Here is a 27,651-nt window from a genome sequence, read left to right as displayed (position 1 = left end):
ATCCTAAAGTCCCTCAGCCCCGGGAGGGAGCTCCGGTGTTGGCCCTGCACCAAACAGACACCACTAGGAGCAAGAGAACAGCTCTGGGCAGCAGTAAAATCTGTTGGGGCAGGAGGAAGGAGTTCTTGGGTGGGGGTAGGGTAGGGTGGGGGAAGGAACCAGGGTGGGAGGGGGGTGGGAGCAGCAGAGCTCTGCTCTGCTGTATCCTATCCTCCATGTTTGCCTACAAAGCCCAATACGGATGCTCTCAAGTCTGCACCAGCAAAATAGCTGGCGCAGAATTGAAAAGCCCCATTGCAGGGCTTGGGATGAAAGTCCCCTTCCCCCAAGGAGTCCTCCCATTGTCCCAGCAGTGCCATTGGGTGCAGGGGTAGCTGTTTTGGTGCTGCTGCACCTGGTGCCGCCACCAGGGATAGGATTGGGCTGCCTGGGTCTATTCACACAACTACAGGGCATATGGTAGCCATGGGAAAATGATCAAGTATGCTGAGCATGCTGCCTTCTTTCCCTAAACCATGTGCATGCAGCTTCATGTGAAGCACTCAGCTTTAACAGTAAATGTACACAAATGGTTGCCTGCAGGCTGGAAGGCAGCAAGTGTGGAAATTTCCTACAGTTACCTCATGGCAAAGAGGCTATGTGTATTTCCATTTGCCCTCATCTTAAAAGGCCCACCCATTCACCTATAGTCACACAGGCTAAGCTTGACCAAACACTAGAGGTATAGCAAAATTGACTTGAATAGGTTTTTAATCTTTATATTCACTGATTCATAAATGAATACTAACACACACAGAGTTTTGTCTGTTTTGCTCTGTTCTTCACTGAATTGGAACTGGTTCCATAAAACTTACTTGGATGGCTGTCACATTACACCGGATATGGCCTCTGCAGCTCATACAAGGTTTGTGTCCTTTTATTCGCATAAGATACAAGTTTTTGCAATGACGTTTGGTAAGGTTTAACAACTCAGCTTATTTTTTTTTATCTCAGCAGACAGTAAACCTGATTTCAGAATACCCAATGAAGAAAGAAGTAGTTTGCTTCACCACATTAAACTGATCAGATCTGATCAAAATGTTCAAAGTGAGCAACAAAATGTGTGTGTGTGTGTGGGGGGGAATTAGAGAATAGCGCAGCCAAATAACTGTTGGTTTTCTTCCAAGAAAATCAGGTGAGCAGGTGTTTATCTCAGAGATTCAATATTATAAGCAATCAGAAGCACTGATGTGGCAAAATGCACAGCCTGCTTCTGTTGGCAACCTTCAGTCTTGAAAGTCTATGGTATCGCCATCTGAATGGTGGTTCTGGAACAGCGTCTAGTGTGGCTGAAAAGGCCAATTCGGGAGTGACAATCCCTTCCACACTGGGAGCAAGTGCAGTCTGTCCCTGGTCTGTCTCCCTGGCTGTGGGTCTTCCTTCTTTGCCTCTTTGCCTCAGTCTGTTGGGCAAGTGCCTCTTCAAACTGGGAGAGGCCATGCTGCACAGCCTGCTTCCAAGCGGGACGCTCAGAGGCCAAGGTTTCCCACCTGTTGAGATCCATTCCTAAGGCTTTCAGATCCCTCTTGCAGATATACTTGTATCGCAGCTGTGGTCTACCTGTAGGGCGCTTTCCTTGCACGAGTTCTCCATAGAGGAGATCCGTTGGGATCTGGCCATCATCCATTCTCATGACATGACCAAGCCAACGCAGGTATCTCTGTTTCAGCAGTGTATACATGCAAGGGATTCCAGCTCGTTCCAGGACTGTGGATTTAGTTATTTGATTTTTCTCTGTAAACCGCTTTGTGAACTTTTAGTTGAAAAGCGGTATATAAATACTGTTAATAATAATAATAATAATAATAATAATAATAATAATAATAATAATAATAATAATAACTTTGTCCTGCCAGGTGATGCCAAGGATGCGTCGGAGGCAGCGCATGTGGAAAGCGTTCAGTTTCCTCTCCTGTTGTGAGCGAAGAGTCCATGACTTGCTGCAGTACAGAAGTGTACTCAGGACGCAAGTTCTGTAGACCTGGATTTTGGTATGTTCCGTCAGCTTCTTGTTGGACCATACTCTCTTTGTGAGTCTGGAAAACGTGGTAGCTGCTTTACCGATGCATTTGTTTCTTCCTTCCTTTTTCGTGTGATACAGTCGCTTTGTTCGCAGTTTCACTCTGCTGCACACCAGGGAGTGGTCAATGTCACAGGCAGCACCCTGATAGCTGTGTGTGATTTTGATGTTGGGAAGGCTGGAGCGTCTGATGAGAATCAGGTCAAGCTGGTGCCAGTGCTTTGATCTTGGGTGTCTCCAAGAGACTATGTGGGGGCTTCATGTTGAAGAACGTGTTGCTGACACAGAGACCGTGATGACAGCAAAACTCTAGCAGGCGTTGGCCATTTTCATTCATTTTCCCAGTGCCGAACTGACCTAAGCAAGTGGGCCACAAACTGTTATCAGCACCAACTCTAGCATTGAAATAGCCGAGGATGAACAATGGCTCTTTTACGGGGATCTTCTTGATAGTGAAGGCCAGGTCATCGTCTTTAGCATTTGTCTTTAGCTTCTGCTGGAGACGACAGAGTCGGTGCATATGCACTGATGAGAGTGACAAGTCCTGCTGATGAGTGGAGCTGCAGGGACAAAATTCTTTCACTTCCCGCAGTAGGTGGGATGATGGATTCCAGCAGGGTATTTCTGACAGCAAAGCCATAGCCATGTTGCCTGGTCCCGTTTAGTGGTTTTCCTTGCCAGAAAAATGAGAAATTTCTCTCCTTGACAGATCGTGAATCTGGCAACCTCATCTCTTGAAGGGTGACAATGTCCATCTGCAGTCTGCTCAGCTCCATGTTGATGACAGCTGTTTTGCATGCGTCATCTATTTCTTGCAGGTCGTCAGAAAAACCAGGTGTCATTGTCGTAACATTCCAGGTTCCCAGCTTTAGGGCAGGAGTTTTCTTTTTTCTGTTGCCTGGTGCAGAGTTGTCAATCCATTTGTCGGTTTTCACCCTAAACCCCATGCACCCCATGAGGTTAACGGACCATGGCAGCACCTTACTGGCTTAAGGCAGCACCTTACTGGCTGGGGACTGCCCAGCTTAAGGCAGGAGCTGCCCAATGAGATGCAATGATCTCTCCCACCGTTGGAAGCAGCCCCTGGCGTCACACTCTACACCAATTGAGCGAAGACTTATAACCGGTACACTGCTGCTTCCTGTGTTGTGCCAACGCCATATGGTGAAGTTGGAGTGTCCTCTCCAGTGTGCGAAGCCTGGGTAAAGTAGGTATGGAGGATAGGCTGTTACCCATGCAGCAAATCCCCCCTCTCCATGTTGCTGAAGTGGTCCAATGTGAAGGCAGAAGCCAATACGGTTGGTTCCAGTGGCGTTGCAGGAGTTGCCAGAGCATAACTGTATACATCTGCGAACTGCCTCAGGGACTCCAGCTCCGAATTTTGCCTCGAGGTTGACTCCTGAAGCCTTTCCACAACTGGATATAGCCATGAGGCAGAGGAGGTTTGAGGTCAGAGTTTCCTTCTCTCAGATGAGCTGCCTTCTCAGGCTGACGAGTCCCATCTACCTGTGGCTGCTTAGTCACCTCTTACGACAAGTACAGTCGAACTGAGGGCCTGTTCTTATCCCCAGCCCCCAGGGGATAATGCAGGAGTGGAGGGGCAGAAAGGGAGATTGTGGGGGATGGAGGATTGCAGCAGGAGAAAGGGAGGTTGTGGGTAATGGAGGACTGCAGGGGAGAGAGGGGGAGGGGGGAGAGAGGTGGGTTGTGGATAATGGAGGATTGCAGAGGGGGGAGGAAGGAAAGAGGGGGGTTGTGAGTAATGGAGGATACAGAGACCTGCTAGAGACCTACTATTCCTACATAATTTGCCCCCTGTTTTTTTCTTTGAGTGATTCTGTTCACTAATATAGAATAAAGTATACTGCACATACCTGGTGGTCCAGGTGGCCCTGGTGGTCCTGGCGGCCCTGGTGGTGCTGATAAATCTGGCAATAATAGACAAAAAGGCTGAACTGAAGGACTGCTGTTAGATTTACACACACAATACATTTCAGAGATGGAAAGAGTATTCATTTATTTTTTTTAAAGTATTTTTAAAACCCTGCCCTTTCCCCCACTTGGGGGTGCATGTGTTCAAAGTGGCTTACAGCACAATACAATAAAAAATAAATATAATAATAGAAAAAGCAGCATTAAAAACACAAAAGACAACAAAAGCCCAGTAATTGATGCTATAAATAACAACACAAACCAGAAGATCAAAAAAAAAAAAACCATAAAAAAAATCTACTAAACCAACTAAGGGTGCAATCCAGGAGGGTCGCAAATGTGCCGTAAAGCATGTTTGTGCCTCCTTGAGAGTAAGCTGTGCCGGTGCATGGAGGTGCACTGGCACACGGAGGCTGAATCTAGCCTCTGTGGTGGCTTGCTTGGTGAGCCTTGTGCCGGCCTGCCTGGGACGATACAAGGCTCTGAGGTGGGCGGGGAGGAGGCGGGAGGGAGGCGTCCCTGGGCGGGGGAGGGCAGGCAGTGGGCAGCCCCAGGGGCAGATGGACAGGGAGTGGGAGGCGGGGCTGAGACCTGGCAGTTATGCCGGATCCCAAACCCTGTTCACAGGGAGTTTGAAACGGCTTCAAGCTGTTCTGTTCTCCTCTGACTTGTGCCACCTCAGGAAGTGGCGCAAGTCTAAGGAGACCCATAGGGACAAGGGCACCTGACCCAGAGGTACCTTTACCTCTCTCTGAGCCACTTTGGGCCCCTATCCCACACTGGATATAGCGCAAACCCCTTGGCTTGCCTGTTTCAGCGCAGGATAGGATTGTGCCCCAAGAAAGAAAAGGAAAAGCAAAAGGAATGATTAGTCTGCTTTATTTAAAAAAAACATTTTTAATAGGACTCCTGTATTATTAGAGAACCAAAGAGAACTGTTTTCAGAAGTAATGCTTGGTTTCCTGTATCTGTAAATCAAGTGAAAAGGCTACACTGATTTGAAGGTATACATTGTTCAGAAAGTGGTCACCTCCTTGACTATCATACAAACATTCACAAAAAACACATTCAATAAAAATAAAAATATTATATTATTATTATATTATATACATAATTATATATATATATATATATAATTCAATAAAAATAAAATGTTCTGAGCATCACTTGTGAAAATGCCTGGGTAAATTATTCTGACCTCTGGATAGGAGGATCCTATTCAGGACTGGGCTGCTGGCCAGAAGCTCTTTGCAATAGCGGAAGGCACTTCTGCTGCAAAATGGCTGCCAACAGCACACAGAGTGCTCTGTTGGCCGGCATTTTGGGAGCTCTGTCATAAGCAGCGGCAGCACTCCCTGCCCGCCGCTGGGCCTGTCCCTGGCAGCCAGACCTGGTAAGGCTATGGAGGAGGCAGGGAGGGGACAAAATGGCGTGAGGAGGGGGACAAACAAGGGCGGGATGGCTGTGGAAGGGGGTGGATTCAGTGGTGATGGCATGTGCCAGATCCTATCCTCCCTTTCCCACCCCTTTTTCTCCTGGGACATGCACCAGCTACAGAGCTGGCGCAGGTCCAAGGAGACCCATTGCATAGTGGGAGGCTTATGGAGGGTTAAGGGTATTTAAATACCAGTTCCCCTCCAAAGCCTGCAAATCTGTGCCTCACCCTGGATAGCTGGCCCCTTTTCGGTGCAGCTGCATCAAAGCCGGGGGAAAGAACAGGACTGAGCTCTTACTACAGTATCAGGCAACAAGCAGTATCAGGCAATCCTATTGTATCAAGCATAAAATAAGCACTATGATTTTTGAAGGATAAACTGAGGAATGGGGAAATGGGAAGAAGCAGGAATCTCTAGAAGGGTAAATTGTAGTAAAGATGTAAAGGCCTGTGAGAGAAAATGAAAGGCAGGATATGAAATACTGTCAACAAGAAAGTAATGTTTAACAGCCCAATCTTGCGCTGCCTGTTGTGCCAGGACTACTGTGGCGCCAAAACAGCGGCTGTGGCATCTTGTGCATAACAGGGCAGCCGCTGCTGGCACCCAGGGGAAAGGGGGCAATGGGGCTTCTCAATTCTGTGGCAGCCCTTGGGCTGGTGCAGAATCAACAGCCTCCTTGTCGGGCTCACGGCCCGACATGGAGATTCTGGATGCAGAGCAGCGGAGCTCCGCCAATTCCGCCTCCCTCCTGCCCTGCTCCTCCCCTGGCATGCCTCCTCCCTGCCCTCTCCCCCGCATGCCTACTCTCCTCATACCTCCACTCACCTCTCCGCCTCCTGACTGTCAGCACGACCACTGGGTAGTAAAGCATGGGCTTTCCACCGGCACTAGCCCAGCACTGGCTAGCACTGATTTACCTCTGGCACTGGGCTGGTGTTGAAGGCCACGAAAGTGCTTTACAGCACATTTGCGACACTCACTGCCGGTGGAGCTCCAGCGGTACAAACTCAGGATTGCGCTCTAAATCAGCTCAAGATCTCTTTCTCTCTTCAAACCACAGTATCCAAGTATTGAGCATGTTATGGTTCAGTTTTACTTTTTTGTGAAAAAGGATTAAAAGAATAATATTTATAGAAGTTTTCTTGTTCCAAATTAAGGACATGTGATGGAAGCTTAATCTATATCTGCCAGTCAGTTTCGTCAAACCCTGTTATAAACTGTTTTCAATCAGCAAAATGTATTTGTGAGATACAAGGGAACTGCAAGGGAACACATGGATAGCCCTGGGGAAAAAAACTTAATTACAAACAGACAAAACTCTTGGCAGCTCAAGATTTCCTGGAGTTCAGGAGAGTGTGGAGGATTCAGAGACATAGTTGTAGTATCTCTGTAGTATGACTTACTATACACAGTTTAGAATCTGAATTTTTTCAAGAATCAGTTTGGTTCTAAGCAACTGATTTTGAAGCTGGTCTGGTTTTCACCTATAGCATTTAGGTGGCCATATTTAAGATTGGAAAGGCATGATTAAGCCCTTTGGAATAGGGCTGTAGAACTAGAAATGGCTAGAGGACATCTAGAAGAGACAGTGCACCCCACCTTGATGAGCAAATGAAGACATATAGAAGAGACAATGCACCCTACCTTGATTGGCAATTGAAGCAACAGCTGGATTGACAGTTTCCACAATGGCGGTTTCACCTGGGGATCCTCTCTCACCACGAGGACCTGTGTTAGAACACCAGAGATACAGGTTTCTTTAATTAAAAGAGCACTAATAAAACATCTTGGAGAACTCAAAGCTAAAAATATTTAATTCCACCTAATGTGAGTCCAAGGATTATTTTTTTATTACATTCAGGTTGTAATATAGATGAAACCTGAACTGAGCCTCAAGCGTGATCTCTCATATGCTAGTGATTATTCCCTCCCCCCCTTCCCCCCGCACCCAAAGAATGGGATGGGGCAAAACAATGTGGATTTCTTAAATCACTGATCAGTGAATATGGAAACGCTGCAGAATAAACTAATGAGAAATGAACAAGTTTGCTACCAAAAGCAACAGGCTCTTAATCATTGCTTAACACGTTGTGGATCTCCTGAATGGAAGTTTCCTCATAGGAAATAGCAAGATAGCCATATTCAAGACGCCAGATCACATATGTGTATAAGTATGTGTCACTGCATAGTTACATTCTGCATATAGTATTATTATTATTATTTATTTATGTAGCAACATCCACTTTACAAAGAGTTGGAAAACTGGTCCTCATCTCAAGGGGCTCATGCTCTAAAATCAATACAAATGAGACAACTCATTGGAACTGCAGGGACAGGGAGATGCAGCTACAATGCAGCCCCAAGGTAAGGGAACAAATGTTCCCTTACTTTGAGGAAGCCTGTGTGATTGCCCCCCCCCCAGCTGCCACAGGATGCAGTGCTCACCCCATTGGCATGGCTGCATTAGCACTGGAAAGTTGGATAGAATGAATCGGCAAGGGAAAAAGAGCAGCATAAAGGCATAAAGAGCAGCAGAAAGGTTTAAAGCATAGAAGGTACTCACAAAAGGGATTCCAGGCATATGACAGGGTAAAGAGAGATTATGGGGAGACTGAGGAAGAAAGAAATGAGTCAAATACTTTTTCATGGATTACCTGGAGCTCCAGGAAGACCAGCTGGGCCAACAGGACCTGAATTCAAAGAAGAAAATAATGTAATACTTTCTTAGGCTGCAACTAAACATATGAGATTGTGTTGTTGATGGATAAACCAGCAACCTCCCCTTGGGTCAAATCCTATCCTTTCCACCCCTGCTGATGCAGAGCCCAATCCTGAGCTCAGTGCTGCCATGCACTGTCACAAACGTGCTGTAAGGCACATCTGTGACACTTATCGCTGGGCTACCCCCCATGCTAGCCCAGTGCCGGTCAGTGATAGGCTAGTGCCAGGCTAGTGTGGAGTGGGCGTCCAACCTCCGCCACTCAGCGGTCTCATGGAGGCATGGGGAAGGCAGAGAGAGGACGGGTGGGAGGCATGTAGGAGGGAGGGAGCGGGGAGGCAGGAGGTGGGTCCAGTGGAGCTCTGCTCCACCAGATCCTGTCTGTTTGTGCAGGGCTCAGCACCCTACACGAACAGCTTTACCATTACCTTTACCATTGCGGGGCTGCTTCCCTTACCCAGAGGAAGGGGATGAAAGTCCCCTTCTCCCGAGGTGCCGCCCACAGCAGGCTGAGGTGAGCAGGATGTGGCGGCAGCCATTCTCAGCACCGCTGCAGCCACGTGCCCCAGGCAGCTCAGGATTGGGCTGGCAGTCATGCCAAAAAACAAGACTGCTGTATCCATCAGGGGCGGCTCAAGAGGCTTTGGAGGGGAAAGGGGAACTATAAGAAGCAGCTGGTGCAAATCTGAGGAGACAAAGGGGGCAGGGAGACTGCTAAAAGAGGAGATAGGATCCAGCGCCAGACCCACCCCCTCCTGCAGCCTCCCTGTTCCTGTTTTTCCCCCTCGCAACCCAGTTTCGCCCCTCCCCACCCCTGCGGGTGCCTTACCTGCTCTGGCAGGAACTGGCAACAGCCGCTGAGCACTGCCATCTTGCGTGGCAGTGCTCCCAAAATGGTTGCCAATGGAGCACTCTGCACAATGTCAGTGGCCATTTTGCAACATTTGTCTTCTTGAAAGCCAAACAGGCCAATCTTTGGAGGCTATGGAGGGGAAAGGGAATTGCAACAGTGGAAGTGTCATCCACTGTTGCAATTCCCTTTCCCCTCCATAGCCTCCAAAGATTGGCCTGTTTGGCTTTCAAGAAGACAAATTGAAGTTGCTGCAACTCTATAAGGCGACATGTGAATGATTGGCAGTTTGCTCTTTTTTCTCCCATTGTATATCCACCACACCCACTGGGAAGTACTAGATATAAAGCAAGTAAAAGAGGCCAAAAAAAAAAAATGTTTGTACCTGGAACGCCAGGTGGGCCAGGAGGTCCGATGGCTCCTGGTGGACCTGGAGGTCCTGCGACAGCAATAGTTGATCCACTATCTACAATGCAAAAAAGGGAAAATTTAAACAAGAAAAGTATTGACTAAGAACATAAGAACATAAAATATAAGAAGAGCCCCTCTGGATCAGGCCAAAGGCACATCTAGTCCAGCTTCCTGTATCTCACAGTGGCCAACCAAATGCTTCAGGGAACACACGAAAGACCATGACACAGCCTGCATCCTGGTGCCCTCCCCTGCATCTGGCATTTGGAGGTAGCCTACTTCACTACCAAATGAAGGCTATCCATCGTAAAACTCTTTGTCCTGCTCCTGCCACAATACATATCCATGCTGGTGGGAATGTTTTGAAACCAGTGCCTCCCTCCATTCCCTTTATCTGTCATTATCATACCTGAAGTGGTAACCCGACCTGGTGCTCCTGGTTCACCTGTGGAAAGGAAACAGAAAAAGAAAGGAAGAATGGATGTGACCCTGTCTTCAATTAGTAGTTTAGCAGGTTATAGATAACACATTTGTGATATCTTTGAGTATTTTTGTCATTCAATTCTTTGCCATAGTGGTTATCGTTCTAGCAAAGTTGGGGGTGGCTGTTTGAAGAGTGGGGTTCATGCCAGTTGCCCTGGTCCTGATACATGTGTTTGACTTGTGGTATTTAACAGGTGCTTGTAGTGATATGTTCAGATTTTGACTATGTATGTATCTAATATTGGGAAAGATTACTTTAGAGGACTCTCAAGTGCTCAGTGGTGCTCCATGTTTTTCTTCAACCTTTGTGGAAACCACAACTTGTGGGACACTATGCAAATAATGTATAAGCATGTGCTTGAGACCTTCATATGGCATCTACAGCCTGAGGTTTACAGGATTCTTTCCCTGCTTTTTTGATGAATAGGAGTCACACCTCTGCACAATCAGGAACTCACACAGAAAGCCTGGCTCAAATTGCAGACTATCACTGTGTGGGAGAAAAGGGCTTGTTCAATTCTTCCACCATGCTACTGCAGTGCTGTCTCAACTTGAATATATGAACAATATTGTCTACAGAAAATCTAGATTTGTTCAAACTCACCTTTAGCTCCTGGTCGGCCTGGATTGCCTGGGACTCCTATAAAGAGTTAAAAGGACAACTCAGAATGAATAAGGCTGTGGGCTACAGTATAATTTATATATCAGTGTTACTGAACTGAATCATCTGGTTTCCACCCATAGCATCTTACCTGCTGGTCCTTGGGGTCCTGTGAGACCTAAGAAAATAATGACAAATGTGTGAAGAATTCTTTTCTGCAGGAATTTTCTTCCTCTTCAGTTGATTCTACTGCATTTACCTTACCCATATCAAGGCCATTTCTAAGTCCTTGCCAACATCTTAGCACACTATTTTGCACCCTTCATATTTTGTATCCCCTTCATACAACTGTTGTCTTTAGTCTCAGTTATTGTAACATTCATTTTGGTCAGTTCTAAGCAAATATCTAGGTAGATGGAAGCTGTATCCCAGGCATGCATACTTTTCATAATGTAAAAGGTTTGTCCTAGGAGGAGATTCATATGCATTTAGAGAAGTTTCCCAGTTCTGCACCTTTTCTTCTTTCTGACCTTATATCATCTCAGGATTTTTACTCTCCCTCATGGGAGCCAAGCTCCCTTCTTTCTTCTTCCTGTTTCAAACCAAGTTGCCTCCCTGCTTCTCTCCTTTCCAACAGCAGAGAGTGTGATGCTTTCTCAGGGCCAATCAGTGCTAAGGTCTGGCCTGCCAGCCCTGCAGCCCTGAAGACTGCTGCTGTAGACCATTTCTAGAGAAAAAAAAGGGCAGCTCCAGATGGAAAACAGAACATTTGTCATTAGCAGTTCAGTTCCTTAGAAAAACAACAATTGCTCTGGCTTGTATTACAATATTACCTGGCTGTCCTGCATCTCCAGCAGGCCCAGGTGGGCCTCGGGCACCTGGCATTCCCTGAACACCTGGGTCTCCTAGGAAATAAATACAGCTTATTGTTTATAGTAATGCCTATTACTATTGTCATGAAGAATTAAGAACCTATATTGTCAAATAAAGGAGAATGATGCTTCCATTATCAGTCACTCCACTTTCTGAAACTTCTTGTTATTGTCACTTAAAATTATTTTGTGAGTGGTAAGTCAGTGTGGGGGGAGTGGAAGGGAGGCAGGGAAAGGCGGAACAGGGTGGATGGAGAATGAGTGGAAAGGGGAGGAGATGGAAAAGATGGAGGGGAGGAGATGGGGTGGATAGAGGCAGCAGCAGACCTCTCCTCAAGGCAAAGCCCCGCAAAGCCACATCCCCAAATGAAGCCGCACCTCCCCCCCACTCACCTGGAGCAAAATGAAGCCTCACATGGCTCCAGGACTGACCAGAGAAGCCGCCTGAGGCTTCTCTGCCTCTTAAATTGTGCTTCTGGGAAACCGTTCTGCCAAACATTTTGGGAGCCTCATTAAGACTTCCCGTGTGGTCCTGGAGGTGTGCGGGTTCCACACCCAGGGCATTTGCCCCGTTCAGTGAATGGGAGGTTCACTACTGAACAGAGGTTGGAACAAGGCCTGGAAGGGGGCAGTATCACCAACAGCAGCAGCAGCAGCACCAATATCCTATCCCCTTTCCAGTCCTTGATTCCCTTTCCTAGACTTATGCATGCAAAACCGCTAGTGCAAGTCTGCATAGACCTGTCCCGGTGCCGGAGGGGATGTTGCCTTACCAAGAGGAGATCTCCAGGACTGCCCCCTGGCAAGATGCCAAGATGTAGCGTGCACTCCGGTGACACAGCTGCATCAGCAGAGGGGGAGGGAGGATAAGGTTGGGATCTTAAAGACAATAAGTATCTGCACATTGTACACCCATGTCCAGACTAATCTGGTGTCGTGTTGGTGATGAGAGGCAATAGAGCAATGATTTACCTCTAGGACCTGGATGTCCATCTGGGCCAGGTGGACCTAAAATAAACAGTGGTATTACTGAAATTGTTCCATAACCCCCACATTCTTTGCTCAGTGAAAAGTGATACATAAGAATATCTTATAAAACTGTATACAGTGAAACTGTTCACATCTTAGGCGATTTGGGTTGAAGCTTAAAGATCATTTTCACACAATATAATCTTATCAAATGTCAAGAAAAACAGAAACATGTTCATAACCTTGCACTTCAACAAATTACAGAAATGTCACATGTTTCAAAACATGCACATACGAAAATCAAACTTGTTCATCCTCAGTGAGAAGACTATACGACATTAAATTCCATTTTCAAGACTTTCTGGGTTTTGATGGAGAGAAAAGGTCCCCCTCCCTCAATCCAATTATCTCATTCAAGAGTCCTAGAAGTTAAGTGGTATGTTACAGCTATCTTCTAGAAATATGTTTATGACACATTGCTACCTACCTGCTGATCCCTTTGCTCCTGGTTCACCTGTAGGTCCAGGCAGCCCTCTGGAACCTGGTTCACCTGCAAATTAAACAAAGGAGTGGTTTATAATAATGTGCACATTACGTCTTATCTGGTGGTGGCAGGTACAAGAACCAAAAAGGTAAATTGATTAGCAGACTATATGATAACTGTAACAGCTCAGGTACGATTTTGGTTGGCTTTATAGTTCAATCTCACGTGACTAATGGTATTTAAGGCATATGTGGAAGGTCCTGGCAGGGGAAGCAGTGAACCTTACCAACACTATTGTACTGATGATGGGGCACTGCTGCACCTGGTAGTTGATATAAGCCTTTCCTATATATGAGAATGGATGATGGCCGGATCCCAAAGGATCTCCTCTATGGAGAACTCGTGCAAGGAAAGCGCCCTACAGGTAGACCACAGCTGCGATACAAGGACATCTGCAAGAGGGATCTGAAGGCCTTCGGAGTGGACCTCAACAAGTGGGAAACCCTGGCCTCTGAGCGGCCCGCTTGGAGGCAGGCTGTGCAGCATGGCCTTTCCCAGTTTGAAGAGACACTTGGCCAACAGTCTGAGGCAAAGAGGCAAAGAAGGAAGGCCCATAGCCAGGGAGACAGACCAGGGACAGACTGCATTTGCTCCCAGTGTGGAAGGGATTGTCACTCCCGAATCGGCCTTTTCAGCCACACTAGACGCTGTTCCAGAACCACCTTTCAGAGCGCGATACCATAGTCTTTCGAGACTGAAGGTTGCCAACTAACTTCCTATATATAAGCCTTCCAGAATGCTGCGAAAGGCTGCTTCTTCCTTCTATGGTATTACATCCCACTTTGTGTGAACAACAGCTCCATCTCATAGTTTCATACTTTTGACACTTGCTCTAAAGTATTGCATGATAATTGGCAATTGATTGGAAGGACAAATCTTAACAGTGAACGAGATGGAGGTACTGATGATCAGTAGAGTTCAGCCTGTTCTGGATGGTGTTGCACTTCCTCAGAAAGTGCAGGCACACAGCTTTGGAGTCCTGATGGTAGATAAGCAGTTGGCAACAATGGCCCAGGGTAAGTTTGTCTAGTATCAGCTGGTGTACCAACTACAGTTCTTCCTTGAGAAAGAAGATCTGGCCACAGCCTCCCATGCTCTGCCCACATCTTGACTGGATTGTTGCAATACATTCTATGTGAGCGGCACTTAAAAAGTATTTGGAAATTGCAACTGGTTCAGAATGCTGCAGCCAATTTGCTGGTGAAGGCCATGCAGGGGACACATATCACTCCCATCCTGCAGGAACCATAATGACTTCCCATTCATTTATTCTATATGGTTTGGGCCCTTGATACTTTGACTGCCTTCTGATATTTGACAAGATATTCTGGGGAGACTCTACTCCATATGCTGTCATTGTGTGAGGCTTGACTGGTGAGTAAGCGGGATAGACGCTTCTCTGCATTAGTCCCCAGAATGTAGAACTCCCTGCCTCAGGGAGTTTAAGAGGTTCTCCTCTTAAAAAGGCACTTAAAACACATTTGTCTCACTAAGCCTTTGTTATGCTGTTCCTGAGTCTGTTGCTACTTACTTATAAATGGTTCGATTCATTTGTGTTGTAAATTATGGTTATGCTTTTAGAGTCTTGTTAGCAGCCTTGGGACTATCCAGTGAAAGGCAGGACAGCAATGAATGAATAAATAAAATAAAGATGGGGGGAAGGAGTGAGGAAAGGGAGATAAAGTCTCCGAATCACCAGTGAATAACCTCAGACTGAGGGACTTTCCCTGTACAAAGAACTGTAGACAAGTAAGTTACTGGGGGGCACCCATATCCACAGATCCTATATTCACGGATTTACTTATCTGCAGATCAGGTCTGCCCCTCACGCACTTCTCTGGGGCTTCTCTGGGCATCCTAATGCCTTATAAAGCATTAAAAACATCAATTCTGGTTTCACAGAGAAAAAGGAATTTATGTTTTTCACTGTTGGGCTCAGGGGAGTGGAGTGCCCCTCAGCTCTGGAGAGTGGGGGGGGGAGGCATTCACCTATATCCACAGTTTCACTTAACTGCAGGTGGTTCTGGAATGGAACCCCCATGGATCTGGGGGCATGCCTGTATTGTCTTTTGAATGAAGAGAGGCCATGTTTCTCTTTAGGACTAAGGGAAAATCCATTATTTGTTTCTGTCCTCTAAGATTATCACCTTTCATGCATACCCCCTGCGAATGGTGAGCAAAAATGGATGGTCATGTGGAATCGAAAAGATACCCAAGAGCAAAACAATTCCATACAGACCTGTAAGACCACGGGGTCCTTTTTCTCCTTGATCACCTAAAGGGAAAACACAAGGGGGAAAAGTTAATGTTATGGAATTGTAAAACATTACCACCAAAGCAAATAAACCATCATGACAAAGTTATAAAGAACCTCCTGTTGATCAGCCACATTGGGAAAAATAGTCCATTGTTTTCAAAGGAGCTACCAGGTACTGAGGGCACACATGTAATTGACTAACATACCTTTGGGCCCGGCTGTTCCCATGGCTCCTTTCTCACCTAAATGACAATTAATATTGTTAATAATATAATTTAAATAGAAAACAGAGTAACATGTATGGGAAAAATATTCAACTAGGCTGGATAGAAGGAAGACGAAAGGGTATCCTGCAAACTCCTCTCCAAGGAGGGATTCCACATACCCATAATATCTTCAGTATTCTATTGAACTATCTTTGATATTCTCTGAACTAGAGAAGGACACAAACTGGAGGATCCAAAGAATCTTATAGCTAAAGTTCTAATATGCTTCAGTTCATCATTGCACAATAAATATAATCCAAGCAATCTGGAACAAGACATAAGTTTGTTTTGCCATTTCATCTTTATTGCTCAGTGCATGCATTTATGAGTATACCCAATTTTTAGGACTTTGCATACTTAGTAATTTATATTTTGTTTTTAGTTCAGGAGATATATTCAGAACTTGCCTCAAATGTGGGTCCAATGAACTACTCTACTGTATACACTAAATAGGTGGTAGTAGAAAAAGACAATATCAATTTTCTAGCAGATGTGTGGGAGCTGGACTATGAGTCATACCTTTAATACCTGGCAAACCTGCTTCACCTCTAAAACCTTGAGATCCAGGAGGACCTAAATGAAAAATCAAAAGGGGTTAACTCAAACCTGTCAAAACTGTATTTGTGTTTCTTTTGGTTGGTGTACTTTCACATTGCTATCATAGAGCAGGGGTTCCCAAAGCGTATGGGCGTTGTGAGAAGTTCCCAGTGACCCTCTTACCAGCTCCCTGGGAGCCACCATTCTGGATCTCGTGAAATCATGTGAGATCCAACATGGCGGTGCCTATATCTTGAGAGATTTGAGTGCCACCATCTTGGATCTCACAAAATCTTTCAAGATTTGAGCACTGCCATCTTGGATCTCATGAGAACTCATGAAATCCAAAATGGTGATGCCCAGTTGAGGAGGCTGTAAGGGAGTTATGACCCAGATAAGTTTGGAAACCATTGCCATACAGCCAGGAGGATGGAATTCACCAAATGCTTCCAGATGTAATACCTTATTACATACTATGCAGAACATGATACTCACCAAGAGGACCTTGAGGACCTGGTGGACCCATCATACCTGAAGGAAAAAATTGTAACTTTTCAGGAATTATGTGACTGGAAAGTAAAAATACCATGCCATAGATCTGACAATGGCAGGATAAGCTTTGCAATTCTTCATATTAGAATCCAATCCTATCCAATTTTCCTGTGCTGATGCATCTATGCCAATAGAGCTGCACTACGGCTGCATCAGTGCTGGAAAGTTGGATAGGATAGGGCCCTAAGTTATGATCAGTTATTATGACACTTAACACTATTATTAAGGAGCTAGCATATTTTTAGAAAGTTGAATCAAGTTCCTTGGGGTCTACATGCATCAGTGTTCATTCAGTTGGCTGAAGCAGAACACACCCACCTTGGGCCAGATCAGGTGAAATTACTCAATATTTTTTGCCACTAGGAAGTTGCTCTTTTTGGGTAAAGTATTTCTTTCAGTTGACATGGATTTAGTGCTCTTGGTGGTTTAGGTTAAACTACAGATTTCTTCACAAGTAAATTAATGGGAGTGTTGAATTTTTAATCATGATCAGAAAGCTAAGAAATATAATTTGTCCTTCTATACTAAAACTATTTTGAAATATCATCATTTTAGATTCTGCTCAAATGTAATAAAAACTCCAGTTTTTAGATTTGGGTTCCGGTTCAGTTCAACTCCCTGAAACCAATGCTATATACATAGGTGACATGAACCTACATAGCTCCCACAAGGCTATATGAATCAATCTTCAAACAAGTCACCTTAATTCTGAAGAATGCTGAATATTTAATAATAATAATAATAATAATAATAATAATAATAATAATAATAATAATAGTAAATAATACAGGTATTTCTATACCGCCTTTCTTGGTCTTTATTCAAGACTTTATTCAAGGCGGTTTACATAGGCAGGCTGATTAAATTCCCGTAGGGATTTTTACAATTGAAAGAAGGTTCTATTTTTCAAGAACCACAACAGTCCAGATGTTTCACTCTGATCTGGTTTCACATTCTGGCCTCCATCCTCCCACGCTCAGAGCAGATGGAATAACTCCACTCAGCTTGTCAGCTGCTTCAACGTCGCACAGTGCCGGTGGCCTCGAACTGGCGAACAGTTCGAGGATGTTCGAGGATTTGCCTTGTGGATGTTATCTTCAGGCAAATGGAGGCTCTACCCTCTAGACCAGACCTCCTGCCTACTATTACAATTTTCATTGTAATAGTAAAGCCAACTGAAAAAAAAGCAAAGCTCAATTCATTCACCCTCCTTTCCCATCTCTACTGAAAGCCACTGTTGAATTTTTATGCCAGATACTACATTTACCTTTGGGACCAGAAGAACCTGGGGGACCAGGTGGACCATGAGGTCCAGGATTTCCAGCAAGACCTAGAGAGTAAAATGTGAGAGAAACATATTAAGTAACTGCTGAGGTTGTTCTCTCCTAACCTTCTTCTGTTCATGACATCTTGATTTAGTGTAACTGAATTCCATGGTTTGTTATTCCTCTAAGCATCTGTGGGAAGATGCTTCTCTCCCTGACCACTGGTGAGGGGAATAAAATGGATATATTGTAACTAAGGTGGAAATTCACTGCGGGAGGGACGTTATGTAGTCTATGAGACAGTCAACCAGCCCCAGTCATGATATAGGGACTTTGCTCAGATACAGTTAGGAAGCATTGGGGAATAGCAATTGAACATTATTTTCTAGTCCCCTCTTTCATCACTTCAGCCGTCATCGAAGTACATATTCAATAGCAACCAGAACTTGATGGACAGATGAAGGATTGTTCTCTCTGCTACAAAACAAACCACCAGATGGTTTTGTTTTATTATATTCCATTACTCATCTTAATGACTGAAGATTGTCAGCCCATTTACAGGCTATCTGAATGACATACAGTTTTGATTACCAGACCCTCATGTATCTAAGGTTAATGAATAATTAAAGAACAACAGACAGTGCATTATTGGGAAACAGACTCATTTCTTTTGACCATAAGTTCCAGCCTTTCTGATGTGATATCACTCAGAGCCACAGGTTCTTTCTGTGTTCAGGACAACAGTACTGTATCTGTCATTTGCTGCAGTTTTTGAAACTAAGGAGGTCCAAGAACTTACACCACAATCATCATATCCTTGGACCATATTAAGCAGTCATTTTCCAGCTGGGTTGGAAACTCTAAGGCTCTTTGGAAGCTCCGCAGGAGCTCCTGAGGAGATCACTAAAGGAAGACACCCTTTCCCTGAAAGGAACTGCATTTATCCACCACTACTGTATGAGTAGACCCAGATAATTATTATGAACTCTGCGGTTCACTCTCAGTTCATGTGGAGCAATAGTTCCAAAAGGCATCAGCAATGTCCAACAATATGTCTCAAAATTCTCTTCACTTCACAAGTATTTCAAGACAGACACTCAAGGATGCTTTGGTGGGCAAGATAATATGGAAACTGCATTCCAAGCATAGACAGGTTGAAAACCACTTCTACAAGGCCTTTTGAATTATGAAAAATTATTTCTTTGGAGAGAAAACTCCAACAATATTGTGACCATCATGGCATCTTTATTTTTGTGGGATGGGGGACACAGAATAATTTCTTACCTTTGTCACCTTTCTCTCCAAATCCAGGTGGACCAGGTTCCCCACGAGGTCCTGGAGGCCCCTCTCGCCCTCTTTGTCCCATGAGTCCTTCCATACCAGTTTCACCTGTACAGAATTGACAAGTTAAGATTTAAGTTGCAATATATGCCACATTCTGCTCAGTACAGTTCACTGCTCTTCCTACTGAATCATAATTGTTACAATGGAGGACTATGTACTTATGTGCACTTTGAATAGTGACAACATAATCTGATCTTTTCAAAGCTCTCGCTCTTCTGGGGAATAATATAGTTGAACAGTTGGCCTTTTCTGCTTACCTTGACTGCCTTTCTGTCCTTTCAGCCCCTCATGCCCAGGGGGTCCTGGGATACCTTGAGGACCTATTAGGAGAAAACAGCATGTTGAAAAGTGCTGTGCCTTTATCTACACATAGCTATTTAGCAGAATGGGAAGATACTGAAACAAAATAAATGTTAACATCAGAATTTCAAACTTCACATTCTTGCTTCAAAATCCACACATCTAAAGACTGGCAATAGTGAGAGAAAAGAATCATCTCTAGATTGGATCAAAATATCATAAGTTTCAAGACTAGTTTTATGAAATTTGATGTTTGATTTTTCAGAATCATCTATTAATTTTTACAATAAAAAACTCCAGGACTGACATGCGTACTATTACTCCATTTAATACAGAGTAATATAAGAAGTAATATACACAAGAATATAAGAGCCCTTGGGATGAGGCCAAGAACCCATCTAGTCCAGCATCCTGTTTCCTACAGTGGCCCACCAATTGACCCTGCGTAGCCCACTAGCAGGATATGGGCAGCCCAAGCCTACCCAAATCCTCCCCTGAAACCCTCAGTAACTCAGTTTTAACATCTGAGCAGTACATGTTCTGTGGTTGATTTTGAGTATAACATCCTTGGGAACTGTTATGAAACTACCACTGCCTTCTGATATGTTCCAGCCAGTTCAAAAGTCTATAAAAATTGGTTTAGGTCACTGTTTCAAACTGAACTCTACCAACCTTGCATGCCAGGGAGCCCTCGGTCTCCTGTAGCGATAAAAAAACAGAATTAGTAATGAATGGTTCTTTATTGTTTCAACCTCAGCCTTCTGAAGGTGTCTATCATACCAAAGGAGACCCAAAGGAGACTTATATGGTTTCCAGTACAATGTTGGTGGTAAATCTGGAGATATTTTTATTTTATTATAGTTATTTGATATTCCACTTGTTGGTCTGAGGATTTTTAGCATAGTGTGTTTGTGATGTGTCAGTAAATTGTAAAGAGTAGACCAATCAGACACCCTTTCTATATCCTTCTATTGTACCAACTCTTGATTAAAATTAAACATTAGACAATGTTTCAGAATACACAATACCCAATTCTTGCTTTTTCTACATTTTTTCCTACATCTTATATTACATTCTGCCATATAGTTAAGGATATTTGAAACAGTTTATTGCCTTCATCTAGCCATCCCTGACAGTTATGGAAGCTCTGTTGCGTGCACGCGCACACACACACACACACACACACACACACACACACACACACACTATTACATATCAATTGCTAAAGTGTACAGGCACTAGAGAATGTTAAACTCGCCTTTTGGTCCTTGGATACCAGCATCACCTGAGACAGAACAGAAAGCAAATAAATTTAATAAGCTGTGTGAAGGTTATTTCCAGACATTTTTATTTTGACACTCTCTACCCCTGTCATTTCTGATACATAGGATGAGTTTTGAATCATGGAAGGCAAAATCAATCAATGCCCTGTCTATTTCAGACAGCTTCTAATTGCTCCCTGCAATGCTTCTCCTTGCATTTCTCTGAAACAAACAAAAATTACACTATGGGTTTTTCTTAATTTTAAATAAAAGGCCCATCTACAAGTTTTATATTTTGCAACTGAGTCAGCAGTCATTGTTTTCTACAGAGAATAACAGAGGAATTTGGCCCACTGATAGAACCGCATTCCTTGGACAAGATTCATGATAGTTAAAAACAAAACTGATTGAAATCTGTAGAATTAAATCCACAGATGCCCTCATGAATATTCAACTCTATAACAAATATGACTGCATCATAAAAGAAATGCCCACACACATTAATAGAAATGTAGCAAATGGGTACCTTTTTGTCCCATATCTCCTTTGAAATAACCTGAAAAGGAAAACAGAATGATTCTCAGATTCTATTGTACAAATGATGCAAAATTCATTCTGACTTAAAATTATGGTTGAAGGCAGCTGATCTAAGTGGAATGCACGTAATCTGGAGAACAAAAGCAATTTATGCTGGAATTCTCTCATTTGGCTATGGGTTACTCTTCACCTACCTCCCTGCATCACAAAATTAGATAGCATATTACAACCCAATATAAAAGTACCATAAGAAACTATAGTCAAGGTGGTATCTGTGAAATAGGTACATACTAGATTAAAATGCTTCTAATTTTTCAGAATCCACGTCTATGATATAGCAGTTGTGTTAAAGAGAAGAAAAAATTCTCAAATAAACCACCCTTCAGAAAAAAGGAATGAGAGCTCATTTATGAAGAGTTAGGTACAGCTTTTAATAAATAATTTCAAAATGACTGCCATGTTGGTCTTCAGAAGCAGTAGGGCCTCCGAGAGGAACTTATCAGGGGATACAAAGTTTCTTTTGGGCCCCTTCCCAAAGAGGGACAGGAGGACATGAAACAGAGCAAGGGAGGATGGGGTCAAAGGGTGGGCAGAACAGGGACGGGAGAGGGCAAAACAGAGCAGGGGGGCTGCTGGAAAAGACTTTAGTGCCCAGGTCTACTGGGCTTCCCAGTGCAGAACCCAGGTCTACCTGCCCGTGCAGCATTGGCAACTAGATGCACTAATATGGAAAACCAAACTCAGTCCTACATCTCTCTAAAATCTTTTAAATATAGAAAATAATTGCAGAAAATTAGTGTCATTTTATTTCGGCTCACACTAGAATGGAAAGTGTCCTGTTTGCACCAAAACATACGTTTGCAGTAGTAGCAGCTGTAGTGCTGCAGCTGTGTCCCTGAGCTCCTATATGCTCCTTCATGGCAAGCGAATCTACAAGCCAAAGAGCTACTATAGCAGGCCAGTTTCCTCTCAGATTTGACACTGTGTTAAGGAACGTCATGTATGCATTCTTTGGCCAGGTACATATGGCTTTCGGTAGCAGCAGCAGCAGCAGCAGATGCGCACCTAGCATCCAACGCAGGCAGTGAAATAGTAAAATGTAATATCCCAGGAAATTTCTGGGCCCCCTCCTTTGACTCCTGGGCCCCCTTTTTGACCCTGGCCCTGGGTACAAATTGCCCCCTTTACCCCCCTCTCATGGGCCCTGGGTAGTATGCCATTGGGTCTTAGAGACATGAGCTTTTGTAGGTAGGATCCTGCAGACACATTCAGTTGTGGACTCCCTCACTGCTTCTAATGAACTGGAGAACCCTGCTTATGAACTCTTGATTAAACAAATTACGCAGTCTCTAGTTTGCAAACTAGGCAGATGCTGTAAGCTTTTTCAGTCATATGATTCCTGATAAGACTTCAGAAATATTTTCCCAGAAATATTTAACGACTACCATAAGGATTACTGTGTTTAAAAGAAAAAGAAGATAGCAAATCTCTGATTGTAGCAGATGTCAAATGTGGTGGACGTGAGAACAAATCTACCGTGCTGGTTTTTATTAAGCCTGGTTTTAATTCTTTGCTGTAAGCTGCCTTTGGCAGGATAGGTGGGTTATGCATGTTTTAAAAACAAAAATAAAAGCAAAATTAAAGTGTGTTAGTTTTAAAAAAAAATTACTAAACCAGAGTAAGTTATGAAAGAAAAGCCACAACCCATAAGGCACTCAAAGGAAAAAATGTATTTTTCTCAAAGGAAAAAATGCCAAGAGGTATTGTTTAACTCCTTTTCCTTCCTTTCATTCTCTGGTTGCTCTACGATGAATTCATCCAGAGGGTAGGAGGAATTCTAGATATTTCTCAAACAGCAGGAGGAGAGAGTATGTTTTTCCATCAGTCATTATTTTACACAGGCTGAGGAGGTTTATTGCCTTGATGGGCTTTGTCAAAGAATATTTTTTGAGCATTAATTCTGAGAAAGGGTTTACCTTTCAAGGCATCAGAGATAAAGGGTTGTCTCCCCCCCCCCATTCACACACTGCTGGTCTCTGGTGTTTTTCTGCAACCCTTTGAACCCTTTTGCTGTTTCAAGGCTATCTTTCTACTCTGTTCATTTTGTACTGACAGATTAGGGCTGGAAGGAATGGCCTAAAAGTTCAACCTCTTCTGCCTTTTCTCTTCACATTAATTGTGTTCCAGAAAACATAGCAACATGGCTGAAGATGAAGAACAACACTTTCCTTCATTTTGTGGGCTCCTCACCTTGTTCTTTTGCTTTATCCAGCCTCATCTTCATAAATAGCCACAGATCTTCTTCAGTTTCAGGAAAAGCAGCCTTGCCAGTGTACCTCATTGCTTCCAAGTGGTAGTTGGTTTTAGTTTCAAAGCTTCCATCAGCCCTCCGGTAGCTGGCTTGGGTTTCAAGGTTCTCGACACGTGCTCTCAGCTTCTTCACTTCTTCCGCTGAAAGATTAAATTAAAATAAAGAACTTAATAACCCTTATTCAAATTTACTATGTCTTGTTATCTATATTTGCGAACTATTTTCACCTGCCACCATACTGCCTTTTTGGAAGAAAAGTGAACTTTATTTCACACAAAATATTTCAGGGAAAAGTGTAAGAGATAATCCCTTTGAATGGTAGAAAGTTCAGGATAGCTCTTGCAGAGTTAGCCCCTTTCGGAGCAGAGGAGTTCCAGGGTCTGTTACTAAGTACCTGCTTACAGGTTATACAACCCAAAACATTTCTCCCAAGAAACTATATGAACAAGCAGCTGGCCAACCAGTTCAGATTGGTCGAGCCTTTTAGCCAGAATGACAAGCTACACAGGATTAAATTAGACATGTGAGTAATTGTGCAGAATGGCTGGATAAAGGCTTGGCTCTGAACGTGTGTGTATTTTGCAAAGAGCAAGAAAGGAGTGACTGCAGAACATGGCAAAACTGCATAGGGAAATGGGGGGGGGTTTTTTTTAGTACTTTGCCCCTGCTACAGTATTAATTCCAATCATGCTCCCCCCTGCAGACTATTTTTAGATTTGCCCAGCACACCGGTGTACACATTTGGTCCCTGTTGTATATATGCAACGTTGGGCAGAAATGGCTTTAAAAAACTTCCATTAAAAGAAAATGGAAGTTGTTTTCATCTAAAAATAGTCGGGAGGCATAATTGGAATCAAAACTGCAATGGGGTATAAATACTAAACCCTCCTACCTCCAGTTGCAGTTTTGCCATATTTTGTGGCCCCCTTTTGCTCTTTGCAGCCAATGCTGCATGATTATGTGCCTGTCTAATTTGACCCTTAATAACTTGGAGTGACCCCATTCATTGAGGGAGGGGAGGGCTTTCCCTGCATTGTTCACTGGAAAACAAAGGCAGGGGTACATAGTATTTCTTTTCCAGGTTATTTACTGTAAACTTTGCTCAGCACTGGGGGAATAAAACCACCTAAAGAACAGAAAGAACAGCATTACTGATAGTCTGCTTTTGCCATCTATTCACACATTTGTAAAGGGGTTGCTTTCACCATTCAACAGTTTGTAGGGGGCACTCAGTCATACCTTTCCCTAGCTGTAACCTATCCTACCCTTGGGCCTGCTCAGTTTTAATCACTTACCTAGAGCGATAAGCCCAAACAGTAATCCAAGCAGAAGCAGCCAGGCCAGGAGCAAACCCAGGAGCCATTTCCACCAGCTACAACAGGAGGCACAAGGACACCAGGCAGGAGCAGCACCTGGCCCTCCACAGCCATCATCACCTTGGATTTCTACAGTGAGAAAAGGTAAAAATAGTAGTGCAACTATTCATAGCAGGCAATCCCAAGATGTTCCTGATAAAACATTATCCAACCTTTTAAATACAATTATTGTATTTAAAATTCTTAAACATATACATGAATAGCCACAAACAATATAAAGCAGTTCATATCATACACACTCAATGAGAAATCTATCCTTTGGAAATTGTGGTTCTACTATTTCTCTAAACAGTGTTGGTTCTCTTTCTTCTTATTTTTCTCTGCATTATTATGATCTTTTTTAAAATGATGCGCCCTAAACTTGGTAAGAGATGGTATCATGTAGCAGTGGTTAAGAGCACGAGCTATGAACTGGAAGTCCCCAGGTCAAGTCTTCATCCAATGATGAAAAATGAAAAACCAACTGGCTCAAGAGAGATTTATTATTAAGATGCAATCTCTAGTACACTGGAGTGTCATTGACTTTCAGGTGTGTTATAGAGTACTGTCAATGCGTTGGGTTAACTATTCAAATGCAGGTGCCTAGGGCCACACAAGGGAATGACCTCCCTTTCCGGAAAGGTTCCTTTTTATCAAAAACTACTTACTGCATAATTTAGGGACCAATCCTATCGGGTGTCAGTGCCGGAGCTGGGTGTTGCAAACATGCCATAAAGCATATTTGCAGCATTCTCGGAATAAGCGGTGCTGGCAGGGAAGACGGTGCCACCCTGTCAGCACTGCTGAAGGTGGCGAAAAGATGAGTGCCAGGTGGCACAGAGGTGTGGGAGAGTGGTGGGAGGAGGCATTCTGGGGCAGGGGCAGGAGAGGGAGGATGGAATGGGAGGAGGGGCCAGATCAGGAAGGGGATGGGATGGGAGGCCTCCTCTGCCAGATCCTATGCCCTGTGTTGGGCTTGGAAGCTGGTGAAGACTTGACAAGTCCCATTGCAGAGGCTGGGTCTTTACTCAGGGGAAGGGATCAAGGGAAGGGGACTAATGACCCCGTCCCCGCAGGAGACCTCCTGCAGCTTCCCTGGTCCTGCGGAATACAGCAGCAGCCATTTGGTGCCGCTGTAACCTGCAGCTCAGGAAAGGGTAAGATTGGGCTGCCCAAATAATATCTAGTAATATTTTTAATCTAATGTTAGCTATAAAATATTGCTTTCGTGCTAGGAAAAAAACCCGCTCACCTGCATAGGTGGCTTTGTCCTTGGTTGAAACAGATTTCAGTCCTCCTATTACAAAAACAAACAAAGGAACAATGGTCTTCCTTTACACAACCACACCATTTATTTGAGGAGTATTTAACCAATAGCTGTGGCAGCAGACACTAGCAAGCAGAAAATAGCAACAGTGTGGTTTCACTGGTCTGAGAATGGAGATACCACATCTGGCATCAAGCATCTGGCAGAGTCCTCATTGTTCCCAACATATTAACTTTCCTACATGTGTGCCTGAGTTTGGGGGGGGGATGGATGACACATTTTGCTTCTGTATCAGTATCTGTGCACTAGGAAGCCATAACTGGCACTAAGCTTTCAACGTATGATTCACAGTAAAATTTACACATTCAGGGCAGGAGGTCTGGTCTAGAGGGTTGAGCCTCCATTTGCCTGAAGATAACATCCAAAGGTCGCCAGTTCGAGGCCACCGGCACCGTGAATGGTGCGACCTTGAAGCAGCTGACAAGCTGAGCCGAGCTATTCCATCTGCTCTGAGCATGGGAGGATGGAGGCCAGAATGTGTGACCAGATCAAGAAAGAAACATCTGAATGTTGTGGTTTCTTGAAAGATAGAAACCTTCTTTCAAATTGTAAAAATCCCTATGGGGATTTAAATTGCCTGCCTATGTAAACCACCTTGAATAAAGTCTAAGGAGAAATCTGAGGACCAAGAAAGGCGGTATAGAAATACCTGTATTATTATTATTATTATTATTATTATTATTATTATTATTATTATTATTATTATTATTATTATTATTATATACGCAAGTGTGTCTGATTATTTTTATATTCACTTTAAAAAAATCTTACATGTGAAGCAGCCCCCATTTTCCACAACTAGGCAGAGAATCAAAGATTTACCATTTGTTCCTGATTTTAGGTAGGCGTCTCCAACATATGAGGAAGACATAGCCTGCTTGTCTTTAGTGAGGGTATCTTCTGTACAGTAACCTTTAGAGAATGCAAATAAAAAAGATTTGGTAAAGATCTGTGACCCAACTTGCATAAATTGCCCTAGGATAGTGAAACAAATATCCCCCTTATTTACATTGGTTTAGTTATTCTGGGGTCATTCTATTACCCATTGGAAAATCCATTATTTAATGGGTTTAACCAGTATACAAACTGCCAATGTTTGTGAACTTAGCAAAAATCTGGAGGCTTGTGGAATATATAATCTGTCTTGTAAAAGTAATTGAGGATTAGATCTATAAAAGAATAGCACAGTTATTTCATCCCAAATGAATAGTTAGCAGAGAACTAACATGAGATAGCCTCAGAGCCTATTCACACAACTCTTTCTCATGTGGAAGCCATAGGAAAAAATGTGCACATGCTTGTTCTCCGCTTCTCATAGCCAGTCAGTCAGTCATGTGCAGGGTTGGCTCATTTAAGAGGATGACTGAGGCTGTTGCTTCAGGAAGCAGTTTGGAGGAGGGTCCCTTCTTTGCCCACTCACCCACCACTAATGCTCTTCCTCCTTCCTGAATTTAAAAAAAAG

General features: G+C 43.8%; 1 protein-coding gene across 1 annotated transcript in view; it reads right to left on the bottom strand.

Annotated features, from left to right (window-relative positions):
- The window catches only part of COL17A1 (collagen type XVII alpha 1 chain), a 69,857-nt gene that overhangs the window by 22,206 nt on the left and 20,000 nt on the right, over positions 1–27,651 (bottom strand). Inside the window, exons 14-37 of the mRNA XM_066621468.1 lie at positions 27,012–27,101; positions 26,115–26,159; positions 24,803–24,952; positions 23,447–23,647; positions 21,186–21,215; positions 20,656–20,682; positions 20,070–20,096; positions 19,355–19,408; positions 19,038–19,142; positions 17,756–17,818; positions 16,432–16,467; positions 15,919–15,972; positions 15,340–15,375; positions 15,116–15,151; positions 12,820–12,882; positions 12,336–12,371; positions 11,325–11,396; positions 10,643–10,669; positions 10,495–10,530; positions 9,817–9,852; positions 9,382–9,462; positions 8,082–8,117; positions 7,072–7,155; positions 3,934–3,987 (exon numbers count right to left, since the gene is read on the bottom strand). Of these exons, the coding sequence (XP_066477565.1) occupies positions 3,934–3,987; positions 7,072–7,155; positions 8,082–8,117; positions 9,382–9,462; positions 9,817–9,852; positions 10,495–10,530; positions 10,643–10,669; positions 11,325–11,396; positions 12,336–12,371; positions 12,820–12,882; positions 15,116–15,151; positions 15,340–15,375; positions 15,919–15,972; positions 16,432–16,467; positions 17,756–17,818; positions 19,038–19,142; positions 19,355–19,408; positions 20,070–20,096; positions 20,656–20,682; positions 21,186–21,215; positions 23,447–23,647; positions 24,803–24,952; positions 26,115–26,159; positions 27,012–27,101 (1,479 nt within the window). The remainder of the gene's footprint in view (positions 1–3,933; positions 3,988–7,071; positions 7,156–8,081; positions 8,118–9,381; positions 9,463–9,816; positions 9,853–10,494; positions 10,531–10,642; positions 10,670–11,324; positions 11,397–12,335; positions 12,372–12,819; positions 12,883–15,115; positions 15,152–15,339; positions 15,376–15,918; positions 15,973–16,431; positions 16,468–17,755; positions 17,819–19,037; positions 19,143–19,354; positions 19,409–20,069; positions 20,097–20,655; positions 20,683–21,185; positions 21,216–23,446; positions 23,648–24,802; positions 24,953–26,114; positions 26,160–27,011; positions 27,102–27,651) is intronic.

This window comes from Tiliqua scincoides, chromosome 3 (genome assembly GCF_035046505.1).
Source record: "Tiliqua scincoides isolate rTilSci1 chromosome 3, rTilSci1.hap2, whole genome shotgun sequence".
Lineage (NCBI taxonomy): Eukaryota > Metazoa > Chordata > Lepidosauria > Squamata > Scincidae > Tiliqua > Tiliqua scincoides.
The sequence above is the reverse complement of the archived record's forward strand: the minus strand, read 5'-3'. Positions and strand labels throughout refer to the sequence as shown.